Below are 19,741 nucleotides of genomic sequence, written 5' to 3' on the forward strand. Positions count from 1 at the left end.
ACTACCCATAAGGGCAAATCATTCCACTCACTCACTGCTCTCTGGGAGAAAAACCTAGCTCTTACCCCTTTCTTGACTGCACATAAATTTAGCTTCCATGGATGCCCCCCCCCCTCTGTGTTCTCTCCCCACCTTTTCATATAACAAAAAATTTCATCAGTTGAAATGCTATAACATCATTCAAAAGTTTATAGACCGCTATCATATCACCCCTCTTTCTCCTGTTAACCAGAGTCATCCACACACTCGCAATCTGTCCTCATAAACTAAATCCCATAATTCGGATATAATCTTTGTAACTCTTCTTTGCACCCTTTCCACAGCTTCTTTATCCCCTTGAAACCTGGGAGACCAAATCTGCACACAATAATCCAAGTGTGGTCCTATCAAAGCCTTATAAAGAGGCAAAATTACTTCCTTGTCCTTACATGCCAAGGGTCGCTTCAACATAGCAATTATCCTCTGAGTTGTATTTGCAACTTTTGCTAGGTGACCTTGGAACTTTAAATTCTTATCCACCAATACACCAAGATCCCTTTGCCTCTTCAGTTTCTTGTAGCATAACTCTGCTAATATAATATGCTGCTGGAACTCTTTCTTTCTTTCTTTGAGTGCCATCTCCTATCGGAGGGCGGCGACCACCTTGGCAAATTTTGAGCGATTCTCAGCTATTCTGAGCAGTCTCTCAGAGTTCATACCAGTCCACTGTCTGATATCTGCCAGCCAAGATTTTCTTCGTCTTCCTTGTCCTCTTCTTCCATTTATCTTCCCTTTTATAATCAATTGAAGTATCTTATATTTTTCATTACGAAGTAGGTGACCAAGATATGCAGTTTCCTTCTTTTTGTGGTATCTAAAAGTTCACGTGATTTCCCCATTTGTTTCAGTACTTCCTGATTGGACGTTTTTGCTGTCCATGGGATTTTTAACATTCGTCTGTATAACCACATCTCAAAGGCTTCAAGTCTTTTTATTGATGTTATTTTCAAGGTCCAAGTTTCTGCACCGTACAGCAGTACAGACCATACATAGATTTAACAATGCGTACTCTAAGCTCTAAGTTTAAACTGCAGTTACACAGTGGTGATTTCATAAAGAGAAAATTTTTTCTTGCCATTTCAATTCTAACTTTTATTTCCATTTCTGGATTGCAATCTTCATTTAACCAGCATCCGAGATATTTAAACTTTGCCACTCTTTCTATTTGTTTCCATCATCATCATCATCATCATCAAATTCCTGCCATGTACCCTCAAGGGGTGTACAGGTTTATTTGTTTCCTATTTAAAGAAAGTGCTAAATTAAGAATTGGTTTCTTACTTATGACCATGAATTTAGTTTTGGTGATATTTATTTTTAATCCCATTTTTTTACTCACTGCATTTATTAGCTCCAAAAGATTTTGAAGATCCTGAATATTGTCAGCGAGAAGAGCTGTATCATCGGCATATCGGATGTTACTGATGATTTCACCATTTACACTAATCCCTTCCTTTCTTCCTTCCAAGACTTTTTGAAATATGGCTTCTGAGTAGATGTTAAAAAGAAGAGGTGACAGCACACATCCTTGCCTTACTCCTCGTTTGATGTTAATGGAGTCTGTAATAATGTCATCAACTTGAACAGATGCCTTTTGGTTCCAATATAAGTTTTCAATGATCCTGATGTCTTTACCATCTAATCCAATTCTTTTTAATAGTACAATCATTTTAGCATGTTGGACTTTGTCAAATGCTTTCTCGAAGTCGATGAAGCAAATGAATATTACCTTGTTTTGGTCAATACATTTTTGAAATAAGATCTGAGAACAGAAAAGGGCCTCTCTTGTTCCCAAGCCGAATTGGGTATCACTGATGGTGTCTTCACATTTTCTGTATATTCTTTTTTGAATTATTTTCAGAAACATTTTGAGAACGTGACTCATTACGCTGATCATTCTATAGTCATTACAAGTTTTCACATTTACTTTTTTAGGTAGCATGATGAAGGTCGACTGTAACCAGTCTTGAGGGATTATGCCTGTATCGTAGATCTTATTAAATAGCTTTACTAATATGTTAATGTTGTCACCTTCTAATAACTTTACTATTTCTGCCGGTATTCTATCTGGTCCTAGGGCTTTACCATTTTTAGCTGAGTTCAATGCACATTCGTGATTAGCTGGAACTCTAATCACGCCAAAGTGCCTAACTTTACACTTACTAACATTCAACTGACAGCCATTTTCGTTTGCCCAGATTTCTAGTCTATTCAAATCATTTTGTAATTGCTGAATATCAGTAGCATCCCTGATTGCTCTGCCTATCTTCGCATCATCAGCATACAATTGCAAATCTGATGATAGACCCTGCTTGAAGTCATTAATGTATAGATTGAACAATAATGGCCCAAGGACTGAATCCTGAGGTACACCGTTGTTACCTTAAATCTGGCAGATTCACACCCACTGTATACCACTTTTTGATATCTGTCAACCATCTCCTGATCCAAGTCAATAGATTATGTTCCAATCCCATATTCTCCAGTTTACATAACAGCCTATCGTGTGGTATCCTATGAAATGCTTTAGAAAAATCCAACATTATCATAGTGCATCCATTCCCTTTATCCAACTCGGCCGTAACATTGTTATAAAATATGAGCAAATTGCTAAAACATGACCTTCCTTTAGTACGTTGATGAGACCACACCTGGACTACTATGTGCAGATTTGGTCACCTGTGTTCCTAAGGATGAAGAAGCTGTGAAGAGGATAAACTACTATATTACATGGATTTAGTAATGGAGTTTATGTCTGAGCAGTTTGCTTATATTTTATAATGTGGCTAACTTGGATAAGGAAACAGACACACTGTGATACTGTTATCTTTGCTGAGGCATTTGACTCCAATTTTTATGACCTTTCATGAAAGGCCATATAAATTGGAGGATATAAGATTATAATATAAACTATTGACTTGGATATGTGAGTGATTGTTATATTTCAATAATGATATTGGGATGAATCTGACAGAAAATTTCAGTTGTTTGCTGCCATTGCTAAAAATAAGCTGGACAATTAGTTGCTGCTCATTTATGCAGCACTTACAGAATGATTTGAATAGGCTAGAAATGTGGGCAAATTCAGTGTTACTAAGTATGAAGTTATACAGTTTTGCATGATGAGATTTCTACTGGCATATTATATTGGTGGAATTATGCTTGGAGGAAAGTGAGGACAGATGCTAAGAATTGTGGAGATATGGTAAATAGAAATTTGAAGTTCAAAAGTCACATAACAAAAATAACTGCCACGAACTTGACATATAAGGATAAGGAAATCATTTTGCCTCTTTACAAGACATTGATGTGACCACACCTGGACTTCTATATGCAGATTTGGTCACCTGTGTTCCTAAGGATGAAAAAGCTGTGGAGAGGATGTAAGAAAAAGTTAGATATCAGGATTGTAGAATGTGCATTGCAAGGATAGATTAAGAGTATATGGACTGCAGACACTGGCAATCAAGAGAAAGAGGGCTAATATGATGTCTGTAAACTTCTGATAGGATATTAATTGGATATTGGTTAATGATTTTTTTTTCATTACATAGAAGGTGGACAGAGAGGACAAGAGGCATCTTAGCATTCTGTTAAGAAAGGCATGACAGCAAGATTGTAATTTTTTTTTATTACACACACACACACACACAGAGTCCGTCAAAAAATGTATACACACTTTAGCAAAAGAAAAACCTGTATAAAAATTGTAATATTAAATTTGTACAGACATCAAGGGATGAATACAAGTTACCTTTGACTTCTATTGCACGAGGTGCTCAAAGTGGTTGCCATTAGAGTCCAGACACTTATTATTATGGCGAACTACTGCTCGGGCAACGTTGGCCAAAGTGTCCAGTGGGATTGCTGCAATGCCATTTCAATTTCTCTCCGAAGGGCTAGCAGTGTAGCTAGTTTTCTACAATACACTACATCCTTTAGAGTTCCTCCATAGGTAGAAGTCCAAGGGTGTTAAATCAGGAAAACATTGGTGGGAACTCAACTGCACCTCTTCGTCCTATCCATTGTCCCTGCAAACTCTCATCAAGGTAAGCTCTCATGTCTCGATTGTAGTGTGGTGGTGTGCCATCTTGTTGGAAGAGAAATTGATCATTCCCATCAAGTGCATGAATGGTAGGTAAAATGGATGTGCGTAGCATGTCTAGGTACACTTGACCAGTAACAGTACCTTCAAAGAAGAATGATCCTATTAAACCCCTAGATGACAATTCACACCAGACATTGAGCCATGGTAGATTGACTGCCTTGTTCATGTGAATGCCTGGATTTTCTGGAGCCCAGTAAATACAATTAAGCCAATTCATGTGATGTTCCATTAAGCTTAAATTGTGATTCATCGGACCAAACCATCTTCCTCACAAACTCCTCATCTTCATTCATTGCATGTAATAATCTTGGGATGTGAACTTTTCATTTAGCTTCTTTAAGAATGTGCCATATGCTTTCACTGCTAACTCCTATCTCATGTGCATGTTGTGTGGTAGACTTCTGTGGCAAGCATGTAAGCTATTTCAACACCATAGCCGAGGAAGCAGGACTTGTTGCTGTGTGAGGCCTCCCAGATCTTCTCTCATGCGCATCACACACACACACAATACCATGGGTCTCGAACTTATCACGAATACGTGCAGTTGTCAGGCGTGTTGGAGGTTGTGTTGCAAACTCATGCCTCCATTGTTCTTGAACTTCATCAACATTCTCAAATTTGAAATACCACTTTAAAATGGTCTTGCATTCCTCGAATGACAATTGTGCCTTGGCCATTTTGTTTGACTGTCCTACCAGTCACATGTTTGCTAGTATTCATGTGAGTAATGACATCTTTTGAGAGAACATCATACTATACATTGCTACCGTAATTCAATCCAACTTCATAGGTGACATCTGTTAAAGTGTGTATACATTTTTTTATCAGACTCCATATATTTGCAATACATAAGAGATACCATTAATAAAGAAATGCCATGTTTGGCATCTCTTTATTAGTGGTATAAGCCAAACATGGCTTGAGTATTCATAAACCATTGTCTGCTGTTTGACACAGTTATTGGTTTTCTTTTAAAAAGTATACTATTGACTGGTTTTCTTCATCTAGTATTAATCATTGTGATTAACACTAGATGAAGAAAACTTCATCTAGTATTATCTCAGCAAAATCATGAAAATACTGATGGTGGAAAATTCATCTTTGATTATATTGGTATGTAAGAAATTAGATTCTGCAAAGCTTATGTTTATATGGTCACGTGGATAGGATGTGTAAATGTACATGTTCTTTCTTCATTCACGAGTTCAAGATTGGTTGATGGAAATTTTTTCTTTAATTAGACTGTTTAAAGTCTAAGGCTTTAATGAGACAGTATTACATACAGAAATCTTTGTGTTGTTGTTGCTAATGTTTATAAGATTTGCTTTGTACAGATGTTACAAGCAAATGACAAGCTTAACATGCAGTGGAAATGTTTTTTGTATACAAGTCATTTTTCAACCTTTTCATTTTTGAATTTTGAAATCAAAATTCACACTTAATGAATAACAGCTTAACGTTCTCACTTGAATGGGTCATATGTTTCAATTTTGGATTGAGTGATTGGAGCATTCTTCTTCTTCATTGATGTAACAAGAATGGTGTACCCAAACGTGCTAGAAACCATTCCTTCATGTGCCACCAGGATACATTTTGCATCATATCATCATAGTGAGTCTTCCTGAAATAATTATTATTATTATTATTAAACAAGACCTCATGGAGTCAAAGACTCATCTAGGAGGTCCTTTTATCTCACACACATCTCATCATACCGGGTCTTAAACACATTCAAACTCCTTGCAGACACCACACTCTCAGGCAAGGCATTCCAATCATTCACAACTCTGCACGAAAAAAACCTGCCTCTCACTCCCCTACTCACACCCTCTTTATACAGTTTCCAGGTATGACCTCTGGTTCTCCCCTGATCTCCCACTATTCTCTGTAGAACTTCTCCACCATTGATCCTATAACAACCCCTTACCAACTTGTAGGTCTCTATCATATCTCCCCTCTTCCTTCTCTCCACTAGACTCTGCAAATTACATCTTTTCAATCTTTCCTCATACTCGACATTCCAGAGGTCAGAAACTACCTTAGTCAGTCGCCTTTGGACCCTTTCCAACATCTCATAATCATTGTCCAAAGGACCTCTTGCACTAAATGAGGTGAAGTATGTGTTGCTGAGTTGCATCAAAAAATAATTTCTGCTTATTGATTCCTTTACAAGATGTGAAAACTAATTCTATCAGTGTTAGTTTATAAAATTATCTTGTTATTGGTAGTAATTCTAATATGCTGCACTTAAAAATAAATGAATGCTTCAGAGTACTTGATTAATAAATGAAACAAATTTTACCAGATGTATTTTCAAATGGGTAAAAATTCTACTAATCTTAATTTCAGTTGGGTATCTGCTATTTTTTTTTTTTAATTTTTATTATTATATATTGATATAGCTATTTAGATTACTGTAAAGTATATGCAAGATTTGCACTAGTAATTTACTGACTATTGCAATGAGTATTTGTAATAATTGATAATGTGAACATGCTTCACTTATTACAAAAAAGTAGGTTTTTGCATGACTTGGTATTAAGATGGGTGAGGGGGATACTCTTAATATCTGCACTATCTATCATTGTTATTTATAAATAAAATTTTTCTCTTTTGCAGCTGAAAACGTGGAATCTTCTAGAATTGCAAAGTGTAAAAGTACCATAATCTCTCTCTCACTATTCATCTGTCTTTCTCCCCACATATATATATTTTATATATATATATAATTACTTCTAAAGAGATTAACATTCCATTGGTATGGCAGGTGAGTTTAAAATTGTTTAATATGCATTTTTATGTGACACATGAATGCATATCTCTCACACAGCCACATGCCATTTTGATTATCAAATGGGTACATTTTTAGTGTTTAATATATATATATATATATATGACATGCTAGTTAGAATATTTTTAATTAAATTTTATTTATGAAATTAGTATTGGTGATCTTTCTTAATAATACAGAAAATCTTAAATGCAATTCTGATTTTTATTTGCTTTTGAAAATTTGCTCAAACATTAAAGCAGTTTGTTTGTGCACCCAGTGACTGCATTATGAACAGGTGTGACCACATATTTTCTTCAACTGAAAATTTGAGATATGTTGTTAGGACAATGTATTAAATTAGATACTGTGTTTGGCACTTCAGTAAAGGGAGGAGAGTTTTTTTGTCATGCAGGTTTGTTTTCATTATAACTTGCACTAATTGCTGTTACATACACCTGGACTAATATTCTCTGTATTATATTTAGTGATACTGTAAAGTTACTTGTGAGAAAGAAAAGGTAGGCTATTTATGGTGGAGCAGGCCCTTTGCAACGACTAGGCTTAAAGGTTAAATTTAATAGGATTTTAATTGAAGATATTAATTTGCATACCTGTATAAAAGGTCAAGATGGTATGCAATTAAAAGTAGTGAGCACAATATAGCGACAACTGAGTATAGTTTTGAAATTATGGGGTACCTGGTTTGTATATATTAATTTGTCCAAATATAGTGGGGAAACAGTTTATCTAATTTGTGTTATTTGAGTTGATCTAAACGTTTTTCAATTTGTTTTATAAAATTTGGAGTGGGGTATTTAAAGATTTGTTTTATAGGTGTTACAATCATTGACTATATCTAGAATTTTATTATGGTTATTATGCTTTTTAAACAATAAAAATGAATAACGATTTGTCTGAAGAACTAGCAAAAAGAAAGAAAACTGCACGACTATCATTCAACAGACTGAAAGAAACACTTACTGATCCAAATCTTGACATCTCTGAGAAGGCAAAACTATTTAATAGTGACATTCTTCCATCACTCACATATGGATCAGAAACATGGAACACAACAAGAAAAGAAGAGACTCTCAGAATAACTCAGCGTGCAGTAGAACGTAGGATTTGTAACATCTGCAAAATGGAACATGTTTAGATACACGTAACTAAGAAAGAGATCAGGCATAAAAGATGTGGTAACTGCAGTATATGAAAGCAAGATGAGATGGGCAGGTCACATAGCCAGACATAGGAATAACAGATGGACACATGGAATACTCAACTGGCAAGATTAAAGAGAAAACCAGAAAGACCACCTACAAGATGGGAAGATCCACTAGTGAAATCTATGGGTATAACATGGAAGAGAGAGAGGCTCAAACTCGAGATCATTGGAGGCATCTTTGTGCTGGACTCATGGAGAAATCCAGTGTGAAACACAGGTCCATCAAGGTAATCTGTTTAACAAGCAGCATGCTAAAATCAGTTGACATTGGGAAAAAAAAACAAAAAAACGAATAACTCTGCCTTCTCCGTGACACATTAGTTTCACTTTACAGCAGGTTCACTCTTTTTCTGTTTATAGAAAACATTCTGAAGGATACCTACATAAGCACATCATCCAGAATTGCAGTATTGTATCCTTAACACTAACTCATAGTTAGGGCTATTTGTTCTAGTGATGCAGCCTTTGCCACAGAAGTCAAGTATACAAGCCAACGGAAACAACTCCTATAAAATTTAAAAAAAAAGTAAAAACATGCCATGGTCTCTCTGCTTCTCCCACACACACACACACAAAAAAGGGGGTAAAAAAAAAAGATCTAACCTACACAATTTCTGTTCCATATATTCCAGAATACATCTGAAAAGACAACCAAAGTATTAATAACACGATGTATTTTATAATACTAGCCACATGTCAAATTATTATTTTTTTTTATAAAGACAAACCTTGTAAACTCAGAGCCATGCTTGCTTGTCTGGAGCAGGCTTTTACAAACATCCACGTCCAAGGCAGGATTTGAACCCATAACCTGTTGGTTGGAGAGTTTGTATATGCTACCCACTTGGCCAATTACATTGACAACTCTGATCTGCTATCCTCTAGCACAGGGGTCTTCAACGCATGGCCCATGGAGTTTTTTACCATAGCCTGCCAGCCATTTTGAAAAAATAACTATTTAACATTAAAACTCGATTAAATAAAAAATAATTTCAATGAAGCCCGCGGGCCACTAAGCTATACTGTGGTATTTATAATTGTAAGATGCTTTCCATATTCACAAGGAATGCAGTGCATTTGATACTTTACATAAAATCCTATAAAAAATAAATATTAAATAGCCATGCTTCTTCAGCCATCCACCAGTGCCAAGCGGTACTTAAGTGCTAGTACTAACGTCGCAGGTAGTACTAGCTGAAGCAGTAGTTCATTCGAGTGCGCTGTCTAGTTCCTTCCAGATACATCTCGAAGGTTCTTGACACTTGGTTATTTTCATATAAATACAAGAGGATCTCATCCACAGTCAGTCGTGATATTTGTGTATAAGCGCATGCAGGTTCGTCATGTCAGCCATAGCCTATTGTGGTTTTATATTGCCAGACTTTTCATTAGTGTGAGACATATTCAGTGGATAATAACCGTTACATGGCCATTTTGGATCATTTTTTGGGTTCACCTTCCATCACTATGGTGTCTATGAGTAAAAAGCATAAATCAAGTGATTCTTATTGGGTTTTTAATGAAAAGTAGACCAATTTATACTTTTTTGTGCCGATTGACGATAAGCCAGTGTGTCTAATTTGTCATTAGTCAGTGTCAGTATCAAAAGAATAAAATATAAAAGACACTATGAGACAAAGCATGCATCCAATTTCGATCACCTTCATGTGGACAAAGTCAACCATCTCCAAATTGATTTAAAATGCCAGCAAGGTATGTTTAAAAGGCAGAGGGAGGAGAGCGAAGCATGTGTCAAAGTAAGTTATGTAATAGCTGAAAAAATTGCTAAAAAATCAAAATCCTTCTTGAACGGTGAGTTTGTGAAAGAGTGTCTCATCGCTTCAGGGGATATTCTGTGCCCAAATAATAAGGAAATGTTTAAAAAACTGAGTTTGTCTGGGATAACTGTAGCACGACGTGTCAAAGAACTTGCCAATGACATTGAAGGAACTTTAAAAAAAGAACGGTCATCCAAAAGTACATCATATTCACTTGCTTTAGAGCACAGATGTGAAGGATACAGCAGAACTAGCTATCTTTGTTAGTGGCATTGATCAACAATTCAATGTGACAGAAGAACTGCTAGCACTCGTACCTATGAAGGAAACAAGAAAAGGCATTGATATTCTTGAAGTCACCAAGAAAATGCCCCAGCGTTTCGACCTCAGCTTAACCAACCTCGAGGGTGTGGTAACTGATGGTGCCCTTGCTATGGTGGGAAAAAACGAAGGGTTTGTTGCGCTACTACGGAAAGAACCGGAACTAGAAGGAAAAGATTTCATCCATTACCACTATTTAATCCACCAGGAGAATTTGTGCGCAAAAACTATTGGACTTGAGAATGTCATGAAAGTTATTGCGACTGTCGTCAACATTATTAGGGCAAGAGGATTGAATCATCGTCAATTCCAAGAGTTTTTGACTCAAGAGTGCGAAGCGGATCACAGCAAAGTGGTACATTATAGTGATGTGCATTGATTGAGCAGAGGGAAGGTTCTTAAAAGAGTCTTTGACTTAAGGAGCGAAATACAGCAGCTCATGCAAACCGAGGGGAATCCGATTGCGGAATTTAATGATCCGAAGTGGATGACAGACTTTGCCTTTGTGACTTACATCTTGTTGCTTATGAATGACCTAAATATGTGGCTACAATCCAAAGATCAACTGGTGCACACTGTTTGATCACATCAAATTTTGTGGCCAAGCTCAAACTTTGGATGGCATAACTCGCAAAAAAAGACAACTCATTTTCAGCTTCTCTTCTGAGTCCAACTGTTCATTTCTTGATGAATACGCTACGAAATTAGCCATGTTGTGAAGTGAATTCGATGAGAGCTTTAGTGATTTTCGTAACCAACAGTCTTCTTTAGATTTATTTTCTATGCCATTCAGTGTCAATGCTGCCGAAATACCGGGCTCAGCAAATGGAGCTGCTTGAACTCCAAAACAACTCTTCTTTGAAAGAAATATTATTCAGTGTGCCCTTGCTTACATTTTACAAAGACTACATTTCTAAGGACACATTCCCTAATCTTCTCTGGTATGCTTTGAAGATGTGCACTTTGTTAGGAAGCACATACTTATGTGAGCAGTTCTTCTCCAGAATGAAGCATGTGAAGTCCAAGACAAGAACTCAGATTACGGACCAATATCTCGAGAATACTCTGCGCATAGCGACTTCCAACATTGATGCCAAAATTGACAAGCTGGTCAAGGAAAAACATTGCCATGTTGCCCATTGTCATTGTAAAAAAATGAATGTTTTCTTCATTATCTTTTTTCAAGTATTGATTGTATTTACTTATCATGAACCCGACTCCTACCTACGTTCTTAAAGCAGAGTTTGTTTATTTTTATAGGATTTTATGTAACGTATCAAATGCAAAATGTCCCTTGTGAATCTGGAAAGCATCTGACGATTCTAAATACCGCAGTATAGCTTAATGGCCCTCGGGCTTCATTAAAATTTTTAATGTGGCCCGCACTGTCTGAAAAGTTGAAGACCCCTGCTCTAACACATCCTTGAGTGTATTTGTAACTTGGAATACTATGGACAGGCTGGAAGATCCACTTCAGAGAACACAAAACATACATTTCCATTCATCATTGCAGTAACTCAAGACTTAGAAGACCATGCTTTTGATGCCTTTTGATACACAAGATTAGTAATAAGATAACCAATGTGCTATATAGAAGTCATTACAGGTCATCATCATCAAATTCCTGCCATGTACTCTCAAGCGGTGTACAGGATATGATAGTACTACATGAAAAAATTTACATCATTACTAACTTCCTATCTACAATTTTCCTCCAAATCAGCCTGTTACTTTTCAAAACTCCAACATTATCAGATCTTATATTTCTATCATCTAAGGCACTTTGTACTGTATCAATCCACCTATATCTTGGTCTTCCTCTGGGTCATTTTGCTGCCAACCTGGCAGAGAACACTTGTTTTGCTAATCTTTCTTCGCCCATTCTGTTTAAGTGACCATACCACCTGAGATTATCTCTGCTAACGCATTCCTGGATGCTGACAATGTCAAGTTCTTTCCTAATATTCTCGTTTTTAATATGATATTGCCATTGATGCCATCTCTTCACGCCTCTAATCTTTCTCAGGACTCTCATATCTGCGGTCTCTAATCTTTGGTCAAGTGTTTTACTTCTGACCCAGCTCTCAGATCCATAAGTTAAAACTGGTTTGAACACTGTCTTGTATACAGCTAATTTAGTGTTCTACTAATTTCTCTCTTATTCCATATGAATTTATTCAATTGACTTCCTACCATACCAGCTTTGTTGATTCTGTTGGCTATTTCCATATTTAATTTACCATCTTGACTAAAAATCATGCCTAAGTAGCTGAAATGTTTTACTTGTTCTACAGGTTCTCCATTGACAATGCAGTTGACATTTTCAACGATTCTGACTATTTTCATTGTCTTTGTCTTTTTATTGCTGACCTTCATACCATATCTATTACAACAGTTATTCAATTTAGTCAGGGAATCTTGCAGACTTATAGCAGATTTATTTAGAAGTATAACATCATCCACATGAAGCAAACAGCTGACATTAACATCTCCAATTTTGATATCAGGTTTAATACCACTTCCCTTCATAATGTGATCCATATAGATAATGAATAACAGAGGAGATAAATGTACATCCTTGTCTGAGACCAGATTTAACTTTAAAACATCTTCCTGTACTTCCTTCAATTCTAACTGCTGACTTAAAACTCAAATAAAGACGAAGTATTGCTTGATATAATGCACCATTGGCATTGTATAACTTCTCCCTTGGCACCTTGTCATATGCCTTTTCTAGATCGACAAAACTTTAATTCGGTTCTTTGTTATATTCCCATGATTTTTCAACTATCTGTCGTAAAGATCTGATCCTGACAGCTCTATTTGGCCTAAATCCAGCTTGTTTTTCACCAAGCGTTTCTTCCACAATTCTTCTCAACCGTGTCTCAGGTATACTTGCGTAAATCTTACCTGGCACACTCAGTAGGGAAATACCTCTGTAATTCTCACATTCAGTTTTATTTCCCTTTTTACATATGGGTGTTATGAGAGCTCTACTCCAGTCATCGGGAATTCGTCCCTCTGTCCAGGCATTCTGAACTATGCAGTGCAGCCACTGTAAGACTTTTATACCACCATACTTCAGCATTTCTGGTCAAATATCATCTACTCCTGCTGCCTTTCCACATTTCAAGCCTTTGATGGCTTTTTCTACTTCAAGTATGGATATCTATTCCTGACTGCATTCCTGGTCAGTGTTTTTTTTATCACTGTGCTGTCATCACCGCTTGTTTTATTTAACAAATTTTCAAAGTAATTACTCCATACTTCAAGGATATCTTTTTCTCCTGTTTTCATGTCACCTTTATCATCTCTAAGTCCTTTTACAGCACTCTTTCTTCCATTTCTAAGCTTTTTCAACAACCTCGAATATTTTGCCACCTTCTTGATATTTATTTTCTGTGTTCTTGCCAAAGTCCTCCCATGACATTTTTTAGCCAGTTTTACGTAGTGTTTAGCTTTCTTACATTTGTCTCTCTATTCTCTAAGAGCAAGCAGACTTATTTGATAGGAACTTTTGATATGCTTTCTTCTTTTCCTTCACTGCCTCTTTAACTTTCTAAGAGGGGTAGTGGTATCACACCAGGCAATGACATTCATCTTCCATTTAAAGACAATCACAAATGACAGGATTTGAACCCACAGCCTGTTAATTGGAGAATGAATAAACTAATCACTTGGCCGACTATGCTGTCATTACTAACTTCTGATCTACAATTTTCCTACAAATCAATATATTATCTATAAAGACTCCAACATTATCAGATCTTATATTTCTGACTTCTAATGCACTTTTTACTCTATCAACCCACCTAATCTTGGTCTTTCTCTGAGTCTTTTACCTGGCAGAGAAAACATGTTTCCCATTATGTTTAAGTGACCATACCACCTGACATTAGCTCTGCTAACACATTCCTGGATGCTAACAATGTCAAATTCTTTCCTAATATCCTCGTTTTTAATATGATGCCATCTGTTCATGCCTCCAATCTTTCTCAGGACTCCCATATCTGCAGTCTTTGGTCAAGGGTTTTATTTCTTACCCAGCTTTCTGATCCATAAGTTAAAATTGGTTTGAACACTGTTTTGTATACAGCTAATTTAGTGTTTTGACTATTTCTCACTTATTCCATATAAATTTATTCATTCGACTTCCTACCTTACTAGCTTTATAGATTCTTTTGTCTATTTCAATATTTAATTTACCATCTTTACTAAAAATCATGCCTAAGTAGCTGAAATGTTTTCTTGTTAGAACAAGTAAAAATAAGTAAATAATAAGAGCAAGTAAACAGCTTCTTCATTCATGATGCAGTTGATATTTCAATTCTTCTGCATATTTTCATTGTCTTTGTCATACCATATCTATTACAATAGTTATTCAATTTAGTCAGATCTGATCCTGACAGCCTCTATTTGGCCTGAATCCAGCTTGTTCTTCACCAAGCTTTTCTTCCACAATTCTTCTCAACTGTTCCTCAAGTATACTTGCATAAATCTTACCTGGCATACTCAGTAGGGAAATACCTCTGTAATTCTCACATTCAGTTTTATTTTCCCTTTTATAAGTACCATGAGCTCTACTCCAATCATCTGGAATTCGTGTCCAGGACTTGTGAATTATGCTGCAGCCACTGTAAGACTTGTGTACCTTGTATACATAGAGCCTCGGGTCGGGGTCAGTCCCAAGGGGGTGGAAAGAGGGAAATATAGTTCCGCTGCATAAAGGTGGTTCCAAGGCTACTGTTGAAAATTACCGGCCAATCAGCATAACAGGAATCATTATCAAGGTCTTGGAGAAAATAGTCAAGAGGAAAATACAAGATTGGATAGAAGAAAATGGGATACTGTATCGGGGACAGCATGGTTTGGTGAAGGGTAGGTCGTGCCTCAGTAACTTGCTCACTTATTATAACACAGTAACGGCTGAACTGGATAAGGGTAATGGGTTTACAGTGATTCTACTGGACCTTGCTAAGGCCTTTGACAGGATACCACATGGAATTCTAATCAGTAAATTGCAGCATATATGGATATAGGGTTGGTGAGATGAATAGGAGGGTGGTTGACTGAGAGATATCAGAGAGTGGTTTATTCAGAAGTAGAGTCCACAAGATGGCCTGTGACTAGTGGTGTGCCACAAGGATCTGATCTTGGACCACTGCTGTTTAATTTGTTCATTAATGATATAGGAAAGGATCTGAGAGGAACAGTTCATTTGTTTGCGGATGATGCAAAGTTGGGTAGGGCAATAGTGAATGCAGATGACGTCAAAATTTTGCAAGATGATTTGGATAGATTGAAGGTCTGGGCTAAGGTGAATGGATGTCAATTTAATGTGGCAAAATGTAAGGTTATACATTTTGGGGCGAAAAGATTAGCAGCAGATTACTACATTGGTGGAACTGTACTCCAGGAAATTGATGAGGCACGAGATTTAGGAGTGCTGGTGGATAAGGAGTTGAAGTTTAGGGGGCACATTGCAAAAGTGGCCAAATCAGCTCATCAAATCACTTGGTTGCTGATGAATACGTTGTCAAGCAGGTTATTGTTCCTCTGTATCGAGCCTTGATAAGACCTCATCTCGACTACTGTGCCCAGATTTGGTCACCTAGGTTCCTTCTTGATGGGGAGGAGGTGGAGAGGATCCAGAGGCGAGTGACCAAGATGATAGCAGGTCTGTGGAATGAACCTTATGAGAACAGGTTGAGGATTTGTGGGCTGCAAAAATTGGTTGATAGGTGGAGGAGGGGAGATACGATTGAGACATTCAAATTACTGAAGGGTTTCTATAAAATTAATTCAAAAGATATTTTTGAGAACAGGGCTGGTTGTGGGAGGACTAGGGGACATCCATGGAAACTGGGCAAAAGTGTGGTTAGTAAAGGTGTTAGAGCTGGGTTCTTTACTTGTAGAGTGGTGAATGAGTGGAATGCGCTTCCAGAGTCTGTGGTGGATGCTGTGACAGTGAATGAGTTTAAGGCAAGGTATGATAGATACTGTATGAATGTAGAATAGCTGTGATGAATATGATTTGGAAACTCCCTCGATGAGTCTAATGACTCCCTGGAGTTGCCCGTAATGATAACAATACCTCCATCCTTGAGCATTACTGGTCGAACATCATCTACTTCTAGCTGCCTTTCCACATTTTGATGGCTTTTTCTACTTCAAGTATGGATGTGTATTATGCCTGTTGAGTATTTTTTATCACTGTGCTGTCATTCAGTTTGATTTAGCAATTTTTCAAAGTAATTACTCCATACATCAAGGATATCTTTTTCTGCAGTTTTCATGTCACCTTTATCATCTCTAACAGTTCTCTTTCCTCCATTTCGTTTCTTCAACAACTTCCAGAATATTTTGCCACCTTGTTGATGTTTATTATCTATGTTTTTGCCAAATCCTTCCCATGACTTTTGTTTAGCTAGTTTTACACAGTGTTTAGCTTTGTTACATTTGTCTCTATATTCTCTAAGAGCACAAGCTGACTTATTTTCCAGGAACTTTTGATATGCTTTCTTCTTTTCCTTCGCTGCCTCTTTAACTTTCTTTGTCCATCATGGAGTTCTGATTTTTCTGTCCTTGCAGACAACCTCACCATATGCCTCTCTGGCTGAATCAGTCAGGGTTTTCTTCAAGGCTTGGCACTGAATCTCCAAGGTTTGGTTCCTGTTCTCAAACTCTTTCATTTTTTCTTCAATAATATTTGTGTATTTTAGTCTACAGTTCACATCTGAGAGTTGCTCAACTTTTATTTGCTTTAAAACATTCTTACATGTTTTATTTTCAATACGAAATTCAATTTATCCTGCTCAAGACTAAATGGTGATCACTTCCAATATCAAATCCTCTGCACCAGTGAGAAAACATCACTATCAACAATAACATATTCAGTGAAGACTTTTCTTATTCCTTGCCTCTTCTCTCCATGTGAATTGGTGCATCTTTTATTGTTGGAACATTGTGTGATAATAACCAATCTATGTCCTGAGCAGAAATCCAAAAGGTATTTGCCATTAATATTAACTTTGCTCTTTTCTCCAAATTTAACCAAATATTTTTATAGTCTAACAATCATTTCCTCCTCTGTTTAGATCCCCAAGTACCAACTTTTCCTTTTTCATTGTGTCAGTTGCTTTCTCTAAAGCCTCAAAAAATTTCACCAAGTAGCTGAAATAAGTGCAAATAAGTCTCATTGTCCAATACCCCTTTCTGTTATTTGTCCATAGCACTACTTGATATTGCTTGCCTTTCAACTTTAAATACGAGGCTAATCAAGAAGATTAGCATCGTATTTAGTGTTGAATACTATGGCTACTCCTTTTCCATTGTCATTGCCTGAATATTACATTTTGTATTTATTGTTCAGAAAGATCTCTCCAGTATTTGTCTTTTTTGTTTCAGTCACTCCTATTATTACGACATTTATTTACATGGATAGTAAAATCAGCAGTCTGTGTTGAACTACAGATTCCCGAAGAGAGTCATGGAAAATAAGAAGAATATTAAATTCTTAGTAAGTCAGCATTTGCTCTGACTTTTCTATCCTTGCAGACAACTCTCTGAGAGAATACACTGAAAAACGTAAAAAGCAAAGAAATATATGTAAGTAACTAAAAGTCGTGGGAAGACTTGGGTAAAAATTTGGAAGATAAGTATCAGGAAGGTAGGAAGATCAGATAAATATTTCACAGAAAGGAATGTTCTTTTAGACTGTTTGGAAAAGCTAAGAAATGGAGTATTTTAAAAGGATAATTAAATGAAAAAAAAAAAGCTGATATGAAAACTGAAGATAAAGATGCACTAGATGTCTGAAGTAATTACTTTGAAAGATAAATGAAGCAAGAAGAGACGGATCAACTGCCCAAAACATTCAAGTGGTGCATAAAGGACAAAGCTGAATAATTGGGAGGAGATTCATCTAAACTTTTAAGGAGTATAGAGAGCTGACCTAATGTCCAATCCTCAGCTACTGGAACAAATCCCAACTCAACATCAGCAGAGCTGAAGATTGACACATTCAAAATAAGAAGCATTAATGGAAAAGAAATGAAACTAGCAGAAGAATTGGATAATTACCAGATTGACATAATAATAGTTATCAAAATAAAGAAGAGAGAGAGAGATGATCTTTCTGTGCAACAAATATGAGATTTTATATTTAAGTAATAACAATCGTGGAAGAGAAGGATTAGCTATTTTATTTAACTAAATTTAATGGAGAACTGGACATTCTCGTTTGGTTGTCCAAGTTCCTCCCATGGTAGATAAGAGCCACGATATTTTCCAACAAGTATTTCATATGACATCTGCCAATGTCTGTTTTCCCACTGGTTCAGGACACAAGAGTATACAGCCATATTCAGGTTTTTGATGGCTCTTTCTCCTTCAATTATTGTTACGTATTCCTGATTGCATTCGTATTGAGCATTTTCTACCTCTGTGTTGTCATTGCTTACTTCATTTAGCAATCTTTCAATGTAATTACTCCAACCATCTAGATCTTCATCTTTCATGTCAACTTTATCATTTCTGATTCCTTTCACAGTTGTCATTCCTCCATTTCTAAGTTTTTTCAATAACTTCCAGAATATTTTCCCACCTTCCTGATATTTATTTTCTATGTTACTGGTCTTCCCAGGAATTTTCTTTAGATAGTTTTACACTCTGCTTTGCTTTTTTAATTTTTTTTTTTTTTTTTTTTTTTTAAGAGCATAAGCTGATCTATTTGCCATGAACTTTTGATATGCTTTCTTCTTTTCCTTCACTGCCTCAAACTTTCTGAGTCTACAATGGAGATCTGATATTTATATGCTTGCAGATAACCTCACTACATGTTTCTCTGACTGTATGAATCAGTTTTCTTCAGAGTTTTGCTCTTGAATCTCTAGGGTTTGGTTCTTGTTTTTTACTCTTTCATTTTTTCTTGAATAATGCTTGTATTTCAGTCTACAAAGTTCACCTCTGAAAGCTGATCAACTGATTCATTTTAAAACTTTCTTAGACACTTCTTTTCAATAGGAAATTCAATTTTAAATCTTCTGTATACTCTTCTATCCTGAACCAGTGGGCAAACAGATATTAAAAAGGCCACTTTATCTTACTTCACAGAAGTAAATGCAAATGTGAAAGACTGTTCCTGGAATGTTCCTCAAAAAAAAAAAAGATGCATCTGGAGTTTTTTTCTCATGTTGCACAAGTTTTTATAGTGGCTGCACTGTATAATTCAAAGGCCTGATCACAGGATTGAATTCAGAATGATTAGAGTAGAGTCTTATAGTACCCATCTAAAAAAAGGGAAATAAAACTTAATGTGAGAATTAGAGATATTTCCATACTGAGTCTTCCTGGTAAGATTTATTCAAATATCCTTCAGAAACAGCTAAGAAAATTGTGGAAGGGAATCTTGGAGAATGAGCTGGATTCAGGAGGAGAGGTTATCAGGATTAGATTTCTACTTTAAGACTAATAGTTGAGAGATTACTGAAATATGA

General features: G+C 36.3%; 1 protein-coding gene across 2 annotated transcripts in view; it reads left to right on the forward strand.

Annotated features, from left to right (window-relative positions):
* The window catches only part of lic (dual specificity mitogen-activated protein kinase kinase lic), a 125,023-nt gene that overhangs the window by 25,994 nt on the left and 79,288 nt on the right, over positions 1–19,741 (forward strand). For both annotated transcript variants that reach the window (XM_090395534.1, XM_090395535.1), the window contains exon 2: positions 6,767–6,914. In XM_090395534.1, coding sequence (XP_090251660.1) covers positions 6,908–6,914 — 7 coding nt within the window. In that variant the 5' untranslated portion in view covers positions 6,767–6,907. The remainder of the gene's footprint in view (positions 1–6,766; positions 6,915–19,741) is intronic.

This window comes from Typopeltis vanoorti, chromosome 7 (assembly GCF_054136105.1).
Source record: "Typopeltis vanoorti isolate ZY-2024b chromosome 7, IOZ_Tvanoo_1.0, whole genome shotgun sequence".
Taxonomy (NCBI): Eukaryota; Metazoa; Arthropoda; class Arachnida; order Uropygi; family Thelyphonidae; genus Typopeltis; species Typopeltis vanoorti.